Below are 12,909 nucleotides of genomic sequence, written 5' to 3' on the forward strand. Positions count from 1 at the left end.
GTCAAGTTAATGTTTAGACCAGAAGTGCAAGTATTATCAAAAAAATTCACGCTCTCCACATGTTTATGGGTATCAACAAAAGAATTTGCAGTGGTGGCCCGTACGTTTTGTTATGATTTCATATTAAGCATTTTTCTATTGTACAACTGCATTCAAGGCTATGATTCATAACTAAAACCATTCAAACAAACTCATTCAATTTGAACACATTAATATGAGTGCTTTAAAGGATAACAATATTACAATACACTGTACTGACGTTCATGCTATGCACTAGCTCGTTTAGAATATTTTGTTTACTTATTGCCGTGCCACTGATCATGTGAAGACATAGTTTGCCAGATTGAAAATACATCACTCACCACTTGAACGTGACTTGGGGATGCCGTATCACAAGTGAAATGTTTACAAAGGTAACAGTGTCCTGAGATGTTGCTGTGCGTTGTCCTACTACTCATCTTTAGCACGCAGTTGTTGGACGGGCTAGCTGAAGATAGCAATTTGAGGCTAACAAACAACCCCGTGTGATGGTCGCGTTTTTTTGTAGGTTTTTTTGCGTCATCACAACATCTTAGTTATGGGAAAAGTCTTTTGATTTCTAAGTGTTGACAACAAAAAAGCAATCGGTTCTGTGGTTTACAACAGTCCAGCGGCCTTTTTGTGAGCGACTCACAGACTGGCTACCACGGAAAGTCAGTTGTATTATTATTATTATTATTATTATTATTAGGACAAGCACTGATTTTGCGGGACATGACTAACAGTCGCGGTCTTGAGCCTTGTGTCTTGAGTCCCGTTGTTTTGTCCCGGCTTTACAGTCAGCCAAGATAGCATTTAGCATTAGCTAAAGCAGATTGAGTAGCGATTAAATGTGTTATGAATGGTTCCTGGTGAGGATTTTTTTTGTATATTTGGTTGTCAGTGAGACTGTAGTGTTCGAATTTTTTATTTTGAAAATCTGGTCACAGTAGCTAACACTGCAACTTCAACTTAGACTTGCTCGTGCTTCAGCAGCCGCTTTAAAGTGTTTTTTCTTGCTCTGCTCTGAGGGCGGGGCTAGTATATTAATTTGTCGCAAATGGACTATTTTCAGAAATATGTAGATAACCAAAAGGTTTACTTGGTTGTTTAATTTCACACTCAATGAGTGGCAGGCACTTCGGACCTACAGCAATTTGTGTATAAACAAGTAAAAAGCTAATTTTCCCTAATATGTTTCCTTTGAATCCGGTAACGGGTATTGAAATGCATTGTGCTGATCAAGGAAGTAATAATCACCAGTGAGAACGACACATTTAAGACAATCCAACTGAAATGGTATTCGCTCTTAAAATTGGCTTTCCTTTTTCTTCAGCTTCAAGAAAAGGCACCTACGTCTTGTGAAACTGTTAAATTACACTTTCGACACCTCCCTCCCATTGCTTTACATATTCCTTCTCTAGTGAATTAAACTCTGAGCTAAACTCATCATCATTCAGATTAAATGTAAATAGAGTCTCTTGAAATCTTGTGCGGCTGCATAATTAAATCACTTTGGACAAAGACCGCAATCGCTTCATGTTGGCGAGGGTGGGGGGGGGGGGGGGGGGGGGGGACTAAAGGAATAAATGAAATTGATTTTCTTAAGAATAAGCAATAGTTTCAATTGTTTTTTTTTGTGGGATGTCTTTATTTTCAAAGCATTCCAACATCCAATTAGTTAGTTGTACATTAGTGTATAATGACATTAAAGTGTAGTAATGGAAACATTTACTCCTTATTTCTTTCGTAGAGGCAATGAAATAATGGGTGATCATTACTCGGCCCTTTCTACAAAGAGGAACACTGATAATAAGTAAATTCCCAATGTAACAACCAAATGCAATAGTGGTTGACAGTTCAAAGGAGCGCCAACAAGGCCAGACCGTCTGCATAATGACGCTCATATGAGCTAGCCGCAGCGTGGAGAATGCTGTTTGCAAGCTTCAACGTTTGTATTTCAAAGCTTGGCGCTCGTTCTTTGTCGGCACGGAGAATAACCCTGAATAATGTGTTCTTCGTAATGAGTGAACCGTAGTTTCAGCTTTGCATCGCAGTGAATTCATAGCATAATGAAGGCAATGTTATGTGTCAAAGCGCAGAAGATATGCTATTGTTATGTTTAAGACGTTAGTTTGTAGACGCTTTTTAGCTCAAATTATATTTCTTCTGAATTATAAAAAAAATGGTAGGTTGCAAAAAATGCAGCCAGGACTCACAAACTTTGCTAATCTTGTATCTAATCTGTGCATTGATGTCATGACTGGTGTTTATGCATCAGTAAAAGTGTTTCCAAGTTTGACATTTACAGCGGAGCAGCATCAGACGATCTCCCGTCCATCCTCGCCGAAAAATCGGAATTGACAACAATACCCGTCAATGGCACTGAATGTCTAACTTTCTGCTGTCATCAGGGTATCCAACCTGTTAGTGGAGCATGCCAGTGTCGACGGGGACTGCAACGTCTGGAGTAGAACAGTCGGCGAGTGGCTGGATTCTATCAAGATGGGCCGTTACACGGAACTCTTCACGGAAGGAGGATACTCGTCACTGGACACGGTCGCTCAGATGACATCCGAGTAAGGGAGCTTTGACAAGTATCATTCGGGTTTTATGATATCCTTAGGTTACGTTTTCATGTGTGACTGTTGCTGATGGTGGCAGGAAGCACTCAAACTACCTGGCAGAAAAAGAAGGAGAAAAAAAAGCGCTCAATGGCGTATTGCTGGCATTATCGTTATTAAGATTTAAGGCACAACTAGTAGGAAAATTATGAGGGAAGTCTGAAAATTTGAACCAAGCAGAGTTTGATTTTAATGAAACGTGGTGTACTTGTTGATAGTGATGGCACAACACTCAATCGGACGAGGGGTTTGGGAGCTACGGCTCACCGAATGTTGACATTTTCGGTAAAAAAAAGGCATAGCTGCCTTCCTTTGAACCCTTTTTGTTACGAAATATACAACTTTCAATGAAGATTCAACTTTCAATGATTATGCAATGAATAGCGGAGTGTATTGATACTTTGACTCCTTATTGTTGCTAAACAAAAAAAATTACATCTCTGAAACTTTTGTCATTTAGAAAACGTATGTATGGGAGAGGATTAGGGCCAGTGAAGAGAAAAAAAAAGGTTGTCTAACTTTATTCTCAGAATTCTGACTTTAATCTCAGAATTCTTACTTTCTGACTTGATTTTTATCTCAGAATGAGATTAAAGGGAGAATTCTCACTTTAAAGTCAGAATTCTGAGATTAAAGTAAGAATTCTCAATTTAAACTCGGAATTTTGAGAATGAAGTGAGAATTCTGACGTTAAAGTCAGAATTCTGAGATTAAAGTGAGAATCCTGCCCAACCCTTTTTTTCCCTCTTCACTGGCCCTAATCCTTCTCCGTACATATGGGATTACATTGTATGAAAATTTTTATCAAAATATGCACCAATCTTCAAAATGATTTCAAATTCTGAATCTTTGTTGAATTCCTTTACCAACAATATCTGTTTTGTAAAAACTGACCGAGTAGTTCCTGAGATATAAGCGTTTTAAGGAAGGTGGCCACGCCTCTTTCTTCTTTTTTTTTTGCCAGAAATGTCAACATTCGGTTGGCTGTAGCTTCCAAACCCCTCCTCCCTTTGACCGAAAATTTGACATTTAATGTCGTGCCGTCACTATCAACAAGTGCCCCAAGTTTCATTCAAATCAAAATCTGCTTGGCCAAACACATTTGTTATGGAACAACCTAGCGTTGCACAACTATTAACAATTGTCTGAAAATCCAACTTTGGAAGGATTTATATCATAGCGACCCCTAACACGCATCTTCCTGTGCTGTTTTCCAGAGACTTGCGGAGAGTTGGCGTGAACCTAGCAGGGCATCAGAAGAAAATCATCACTAGCATACAGGAAATGAGAGTTCTCATGAACAACTCCAATACCAGTGTCAACATCTGATGCATACTGTACGTGCAGGTGCGCGCACACACACACGCACAATGTGGACCTAAGTATGAAGACTGCAGTTGGACCTAGAGCGGGCTTAGCACTTTCGGATGATGAGAAACACACTTTCTATGGACCAGTGAGTGGATTTTTGTTCTGTTTTGTTAGTGGTGTCACAGACCAAACTGAAGGGAACGCGGTGGACTAATTCAACCCAAGACTTTCCATCCAGATGATTCCATCTGAGTGAGTCTCTGGGACTCTCACAGTCAAACATGAACATAGGATTTCCAGAGCTACCAGCACTTTTTGGCTATATCACAACAAATACGTCTGTTTCGTCTTTCGGCCTGTCTCGGGTTATCTGAGTCCAGCCAACGTGTATACTTTGCTTGTTGTCTTCTGGAAACTGGCTCCAGTTTTTGTTTGCCGGCCATAATCGGGCTGTCAAAACTCATTTAAGATCCACAGTCACGTTCAAGCACATTTTAATCATTACCTTAAAAAGGAACGGCAAGCATGTATACTGACTGGAACCTTGAAATGCAAAGTTATGACCACACGTTTCTGGGTGTGATTGTCTCCAGAAGAGTATGGACTTGTTTCTATACTGGATGAATGTAAAGCTTTTCAGAACGGCTGCTTTGTGTTCTCTTCTGATAAGCAAATGGAGATTTAACATTGGAAACCGGCTCTTACACTCTTCTCAAGTTTGCTCGCAGATTGCATGGACACGTCGGCTCGCTTTATGTTGTCTTACTTGGGACAAAAAAAAAAAAAAAAAAAAACTGCAACGTGATTAATCATCTGATGTACACTCACCCAGCCATGCACGGTCCCAATTGTTGGATTATTCACAAGGACCGTGATGATTCTTCAAGTTCATCGAAGAAGTTCGACGGATATTTAAACTGGAGGATTGCATTGAAACCATCTAAAAAGATTACTACAGACAAAGAGATGTCAAGGACTTGGAAGTGGAATCTTTACAATATGTTCTATGCGGGCCCCGCTAGTCTAGACATGGTATTCTGATTAACAGGTTCCCCCTCTAGTTACGAACGTCTGACGTACGAGCGTTGGCAGATGGAGCCAAACGCTAACAGATGTCCTTAAATGTCATAAAATGCGGTATTGCGCTCGCAAGTTCATATTTTTAACTCATTTGCTCCCAAAAGCGTATAAAAACATTCCAGTTTAAATATTGCCATGGTCCCAAAAACATATTTTTACGTTTATGTATTTTCATGCTAGAGCATACAGAAAGCTTTGATGCAGCCTCTGACCTGAAGACGTCGCTTAAAGCAATGGTAGTTATTACAAAAATGGCCAGCAGGTGACTGCAGAGTGTAAGAGATCAACCAGGGCCTTGTTATAAAAAGCTATTTTCCCCACAGTTTTAAACAGATTGGTGAATAATGATGAAACTTAGCTATATTCTAATGCTAATTGCTGCAAAACATAAACAGATACATATATATTTTTTCCTGATGAAAGAAGAGACTCTAATCTTTCTTCTTTTGGTAGGTTACATGTTTTTATAGCAATAGCAATATTGTGTGGGCCATGCAAAATCAGTCAAAATCCAGTAAAACAGCTCGGAGCAAAGGGGGTTGCTTCTCTCTCTCTCTCTCAGTCAAGTGAAACCCCAGGTAATCACCATATTCATTGGCATATGTATTTTCTTTTTATTACGGTACACTGGGCTGTATAAATGTTAATTTATTTTACTTTTTTATTATTATTTTATTTATAGACAGTGTACAGCATACTGTATATAATTTTATTTGTTTTTATTACTTACTACAATTTTTTTTGTTTAATAAAATTTAATTTAAAAACTAAATTCAATATGTCTCGACTTACAAACAGCCTTTTGAAACCTTTTTTTTTATACATCGAAGGCACTTTGCATTTGCTGTCAAGTGAAAATGACATCACAGTTGCGCAGGGTTCAGAAAACGATCAATCATGGCTTAGCTTCAGAAAACAAGTGAGCAAGTGTGATGTTATTTTCGGTCAACAGCAAGTGACAAAATGGCCGCCTAATGAGATGGGGGAAAAAAACGTGTGGATTTTGCTACTCAACTCATATTCCACAAACACAATGTTAATCAGAATGCCGTGTTTACACTAGTGGCGGCACACACAACATATTATTGTAAAGGGGGTGACGTCCCCTTTTAACTCATTCACTGCCATTAACGGCTATAGACGTCAAAAATTAATTTGAACTATTTCTATTAGTTCAACAGTTTATGAAAACCTATAATTTTTTTATTGTACATTTAGAACACATATAACATTTGTGATTAATCGTGAGTTAACTAGTGAAGTCATGCGATTTATTACGATAAAAAAAATTTAATCGCCCCTAATTTTTAATAATGTTTTCTCTTTTCTTTTTTTTTATCGCGTCAGGCGATTACATTTTTTCATTGTAATTAATCGCATGACTTCAATAGTTAACTCACGATTAATCACACATTTTATATCTATTCTAAATGTATAATAATAATTTTTTTGTTTTTTATACTCTTGTTAACAAAAGTGGGAAAAAATAATAGAAATAGTTCAAATGAATTTTTGACGTCTATAGCCGTCAATGGCAGTGAATGAGTTAAGCTTGATTAAGCAGTTGTTTGTGCAAATCAAATCCTCAATGGAGCCTTCACGTCCACCTTCAGGTACTGCGGGAAACCCCTCAGCAACTCTTCCGAACCTTCATGTCTGCCACACCACACAGTGCACCTCATTCAAACTGAACCACTGGCAAACCGCGGCAATATTGAAGAAATCGATAATCACTTATTATTTATTCGTATTTATAGAAAATGCAAAAAATTGTTAGTGTTTGCGTTGTTTCTGTGAAGCTCTGCCTACATGTATTTCGTGTAAATAATGTATTATATATATTCAAAGCAGGGAGCATTGTTCTTCAGTCTACCATGTGGTCAAGTCGGTATTGATCAAGCATCTCAGAGTAGAATATAGTAATTAATAATACAAAAAAACATTTCTAAATCAGCATTCTTAAACGTTCGACCTGGGCTACGGTAAATTAGGGACAGCGAGCTCACCTGACTTTTGTATAGGTGAACCCCAACTGATTTGCAAACAAATACAGGTTGGATGTCATTTCTCAGTTTTCAAAATCGAGTTATATTTCCAAAAGTGGCAAATATTTTTCCTACCGTATTTAATGTCTACAGAAATGTGCAGATAACTTGCCATATGAACTTTTTTGTGTATGCGAAGGTTTAAAGTTGATGATGTCAATGCTCATTTAATCATCTTTGCAGATTTTTTCCCCCCCCGAGCTTATGAATGAGTATTAGGGCGAATAAATGATTTTTAAAAATGTCTAAAGTAATACACAGACATAAATAGTCTGACACGATAAAACACATCAAAATGTGGTGTGTTTATGATCATAATATTTGAACTTCCAACTTTTTCGTTGTGATATGACGATTAAAGGCCGTATCCCACTGAGGGGGGCAAACGTTTGTAAATTGTGAGCGAATGTTGATTTCTTGTAGTTTTTTTTTTTTCTTGTCTTGAACATGTTCAGATTTCATCTCGCTAAATGTTTGGTGAACGTGAACGAACCCTGACGACAAATCAACATTATATAAACACGTACAGTGGGATACAGGCTTCTTCTTTTTTTCTCTCAAATTACATCTCTTTTCTGGTAAAGTCAATTTCAATTTATTTATTTTTTACGTTATTACTTTATATTTTTGGTCACTTCACTGCAGTAGCCCTGACACTCCTTCATAGCTTTTGTGAAATGAGATTGTAAAAGTAGTTTTATACTGTAATAGATGGTTTAGTGGGGGAGCACTCGATGGACTGCTTGAAAAGCACACAAGAAGAATGTAAGATTTTAAAAGGCTGTTTTCACTTTTTATTTTTTATTTTATTTTTTCAGAACATGACTTTTGAATAACACCCAGAGTCAAATGGAAGACCTCTTCTGTGTTTGTGATGAGTTATGGTGTTAAAAGTCCATCAACATTTTAACATCTTGTTTTATGTTTAAGAACATGGCGGCGGAATTCTCCTTTATGTCAACGTATATAAAAAAAAAATGAAGAGGCGGAATGTGAAGAGAATAAAACATCTGTCACATAATCACATCTACATTTTAGAATTTTAAATGTAATAATATATAATATGGCAATAAAGTCATAATTACAGCGAATATTTGTATGGGGGGAAAACATTTTGGCCTTAAAGACAAAAACAAATGCAACCCACCGTATTTGTAGACTTATTGTGACATTTTCAAGGGATGGACATTTGGCTATCATGGGGGAAATTATCAATAGACTACCAAATTGCTTTTTTTTGTTAACTCATTCACTGCCATTGACGGCTATAGACGTCAAAAATTAATTTGAACTATTTCTATTAGTTTAAAAATAATTCCACTTTTGTTTACAAGAGTATGAGAACCTAGAAAAAACTTTTTATTGTACATTTACAACAGATATAAAATGTGTGATTAATCGTGAGTTAACTATTGAAATCATGCAGTTAATTACCATCAAAAATGTAAATCGCCTGACACGATTTAAAGAAACGGAAAAAAAAATTAGGGCCATCACGCGATTACAATTTGAATCGTAATTAATCGCATGACTTCACTAGTTAACACACGATTAATCACAAATTTTATATCTGTTCTAAATGTACAATAAAAAAATGTAGGTTTTCATGCTCTTGTTAACAAAAGTGGGGGGGAAACGAATAGAAATAGTTCAAATGAATTTTTGACGTATATAGCCGTCAATGGCAGTGAAAGAGTTAATGAGATGGGAGACTCTCGCAAGTGTCACAGACGAGTTGCCATAGCGTGCGCGTGGCGCAGCTAACCGAAACCGACTGATAGCACCCTTAGGATGCAGCTAAAATAGTGCCCTGGATTTTGCCTCTCTCTTCAAAACACAATGAATCAATTCCATCATTTCTAAATGACGTCAGATTTTTGTGGGATTACGCACAAATTAAACGGTTACCTAATTCCAACAAGAAACCTATGCCTAGGGCATGAACAGTTGGAAAATTGTACACCCTTCTAAGTGCCTCGTATCTTTTTTAGCACCATCATTTCCTCCCCTGCCAACATGCTCCGCCCCAGTTGTGTTTTATTTACTTTTGCCAACGTTATCTGCAGGCAATAAGAAGAATGTCAGACAATGTGTATGTTGGAACTAATTTCATTTGCACTTTATGATGAATCTGTTGCCCTTCTTTTTACTGGAAAGTTACTTTATAGCTTTTATTGGGTTCCCTGCTTTTTTTTTTATCGCCTGTTTATTTTCTGAAAATCATAATTATGAAGCAGACCCAATGATGACGAGCACCATTATGGCAAATGTATGACAATGACTTGATGTATGCTCAAGCCAGATGTTTTGGCATTCCAGCAATTCCACTTTAAAGTGGTCTTGTGTTCACAGATATGAATTTGTTTAAACTTGTAAAATCCATAACGAACGCAACAACATCATTGCTTGTTGTCCTATAAAATTATTTTCAATTTGCAAGCAAAAACTTACTGATGTCTTGTTTCTCTGCCATGCCGGTGAACTGGAATGACGTCTGTTATTGGTTGGATATTTTTCACATTTTGAAACCATTTTTAATAAGCAATTTATAGGAATTGGAATACACGATGTGTTCCTTAACTCATTCACTGCCATTGACGGCTATAGACGTCATAAATTCATTTGAACTATTTCTATTAGTTTAACCTTTTTTTCCCACTTTTGTTAACAAGAGTATGAAAACCTAGAGAGAAAAAAAAATACATTTAGAACATATATAAAATTTGTGATTAATCGTGAGTTAACTAGTGAAGTAATGCGATTAATTACGATTAAAAAATGTAATCACCTGACACCCCTACATTTAAATTATCTTTTCTTTAAAAAAAATAACTATAATAATTGTAATTTTTTTTTTTCAAAATTGTTATTATCATTTTTTAAAGAAAATATTATATACATATATATATATATATATATATATATATATATTAATATATATATATATATATAATTAGGGGTGTCAGGCGATTACCATTTTTAATCATAATTAATCGCGGGACTTCACTAGTTACCTGACGATTAATCACAAATTTTATATCTGTTCTAATACAATTTTAAAAAATCTAGGTTTTCATACTCTTGTTGACAAAAGTGGGAAAACATTTTAACTAATAGAAATAGTCTAAATGAATTTTTGACGTCTATAGCCGTCAATGGCAGTGAATGAGTTAACTGCTATACACATGTAAAGATACATGAAGCGTTTTATAATAACGGTACATAAAACATCGTAATTATAAAGAAAAGAAAAAGTAAACCACATTTTATTTAAACTTGAGGATTATCCACACGTCAACGTTTACCTGGGAGGTCTTCGTCGCTTTAGCCATATTGTACTCAGCATCCAGGACAGAAATGTGTATAGCGCAATAAGTTCCATTGTTATGGTCATCATCGTATCTTTCCTCTTTCTAACAGTGATGGCAACCTTCTTTTGGTGCTATTAAAAACTGTAAAAAAGTAGAGGTGTCAAAATGAGTGCGTTAATTTTGAGTTAATTTAAAGTTCCTTTAGCGCCACTAATTTTTCTATATAATGACCGCCCCTTACTTGGAAAATCTGCATTGGGGGAATTCCCGTCGCAACGCAGCAGATACGTCCATGTCAAAATTACGCAGTAATAAATTAAATAACAATGCATATATTTGTGGAGACTGGGGTCAAGTTGTGATTTACAGTTTTGCAGAATTTCACAATTTACTTTATGTCAAAGATTAGACAGCTCTTAATATAAAAAGAAAAATGCACTGAGCTGTCACCAATATCTAACAAATGCAATTATGCCATCTCGTGGCAGAAAAATGACCTCAACACAAATCAATATCACACTCGTTTTTTACAGTGCAGTACATCTTTTTAATTTTAACTAAATTTTATGAATTATTATGAAATTACTGTATCAATGACTAAAAGATGCAGCCATATTTCTACTAGTTAAATTGTTTTCACTTTTATGTTAACAAGAGTATGAAAATGTGTCCTGTAAATTTTATTCTACATTTAGAAAATATATAAAATTTGCGATTAATCGTGAGTTAACTATTAAAGTCATGCAATTAATTACGATTTTAAAAATGAATCGCCTGACATCCATAGTAAAACGTTTTGCCTTTTAATGCTCACTGAGATAAAGTCTTAAGATGACACCTGGTGGTTCAACCTCCACATTTTTGTCTCCATGGCTTATTCACTGGTAAGAAGTTAGTTTAAATTGAACTTTGCCGAAAGCTCTGGTATAACTGGCAAAAACAGAAAAATTGTTTTCATGGAAATGAGAACAGGTTTTGTTGGCAGATCATATTTGTAGAGGATTTTTTACCCTTATAGTTAATTGGTTTATTCAGTACTCAAAATATAAGCAATGTGCTCCCTAACTTTTTTTTTTTACGAATGTTGAGCTTTGTCAAGGTTATGATATTTGGGACTCTTCAAACCTTATCATCCATTTACCAATGCTCAAAATCATCCGCGCAATTGTTGGTGTTTCCCTACTAAAAAAATGAATTCAATTTTCTTGATTCAGTCATGCAGGGGCCATCAATCGAAAGCTTTTCCTACTTGCAAAGATGGCGCGTTAGCATGGAACTTGGCTTACGGGTCTATCTGAAATCTTTGTTGATGAATTGTCTTCTACTATTGACACACGTGTGGCGATCAGGTCTCCCCCGTGCTGAAAACAATAATTGTACTGGTGAAGCGCACATTTTTTTAAATAAATGAATGACAGTTTGGATTAATTGAAAGCACAGTGAAACATACTTAGTAACTGTTGTGATATTAGTTTGTCTTTGAGACTGTCATGTATTATGTTTGTGTTGCTGTTTTTGTAGTGTGTTCTCAAATGCTCTATTTTTTCAATAAAATTGTACAAAAGTAAGCCACTTTGTTTTTTGATAGGACAGCACAAGTGGGGGTAGTGACATCAGGTCCGCCTCGAAAAATATTGGAACGGCAAAGTAATTTCACCAGACTGTTGCATTATTTCCTTCATTCTTCCTTTACAGCGCCCTTTTTCAGTTCTTTTTCCAGTTCTACCAGGGGTGTAGTACCCTCGGCCGCCACCGGGGGCACTGTAGATAGTGGTCTGACCAGAACCGCAAAATGTACGGGGTACATTTTCAGAAAGCACCTCTTCAAGACAGGGCACCTCCAGGGCAGAACAAGGGAGGCTCGCCAAATTAACTCATTCACTGCCATAAATTCATAAAATAAAATAAAAATATTATTAAAAAATTTGGGCTTCAGGCGATTATTTTTTTTAAATCGTTATTAATCGCATGACTTCACGAGTTAACTCACGATTAATCACAAATTTTATATCTGTTCTAAATGTACAATACATTTTTTTTAGGTTTTATACTCTTGTTAACAAAAGTGGAAAAAATTTAAACTAATAGAAATAGTTCAAATGAATTTATGACTTTTATAGCCGTCAATGGCAGTGAATTAATTAAAAAAGAAAAGATTATTAAAAATTCTGGACTAAAATTTTTTATTGAAAACAATCGCATGACTTCACTCGTTAACTCACGATTAATCACAAATTTTATATCTGTTCCAAATGTACACAAAAAGTATTTTTTTTTATAGTTTTTTATATATTTTTTTTACTTCACTAATTTATTCATAATTAATCACAAATTTTATATCTGTTCTAAATGTACAATAAAAAAATCTAGGTTTTCATGCTCTTGTAAACAAAAGTGGGAAATTTTTTTAAAACTAACATAAATAGTTCTAATGAATTTTTGACGGTTATAGCCGTCAATGGCAGTGAATGAGTTAAAGTTGAACATTTTGATAGTGGCCCCTTGCATTCTTTCATTTCT

The 12,909-nt window shown here is 35.8% G+C and overlaps 1 protein-coding gene across 1 annotated transcript in view; it reads left to right on the forward strand.

Annotated features, from left to right (window-relative positions):
* Positions 1–11,957, forward strand: part of epha5 (EPH receptor A5) — a 74,563-nt gene extending 62,606 nt beyond the window's left edge. Inside the window, exons 18-19 of the mRNA XM_086097552.1 lie at positions 2,433–2,597; positions 3,860–11,957. Of these exons, the coding sequence (XP_085953678.1) occupies positions 2,433–2,597; positions 3,860–3,971 (277 nt within the window). The 3' untranslated portion in view covers positions 3,972–11,957. The remainder of the gene's footprint in view (positions 1–2,432; positions 2,598–3,859) is intronic.
* Positions 11,958–12,909: the final 952 nt, after the last annotated feature.

The sequence above is a fragment of the Leptonotus elevatus genome, chromosome 15 (genome assembly GCF_054856555.1).
Source record: "Leptonotus elevatus isolate MCC_2025b chromosome 15, RoL_Lele_1.0, whole genome shotgun sequence".
In the NCBI taxonomy this organism is placed as follows: Eukaryota; Metazoa; Chordata; class Actinopteri; order Syngnathiformes; family Syngnathidae; genus Leptonotus; species Leptonotus elevatus.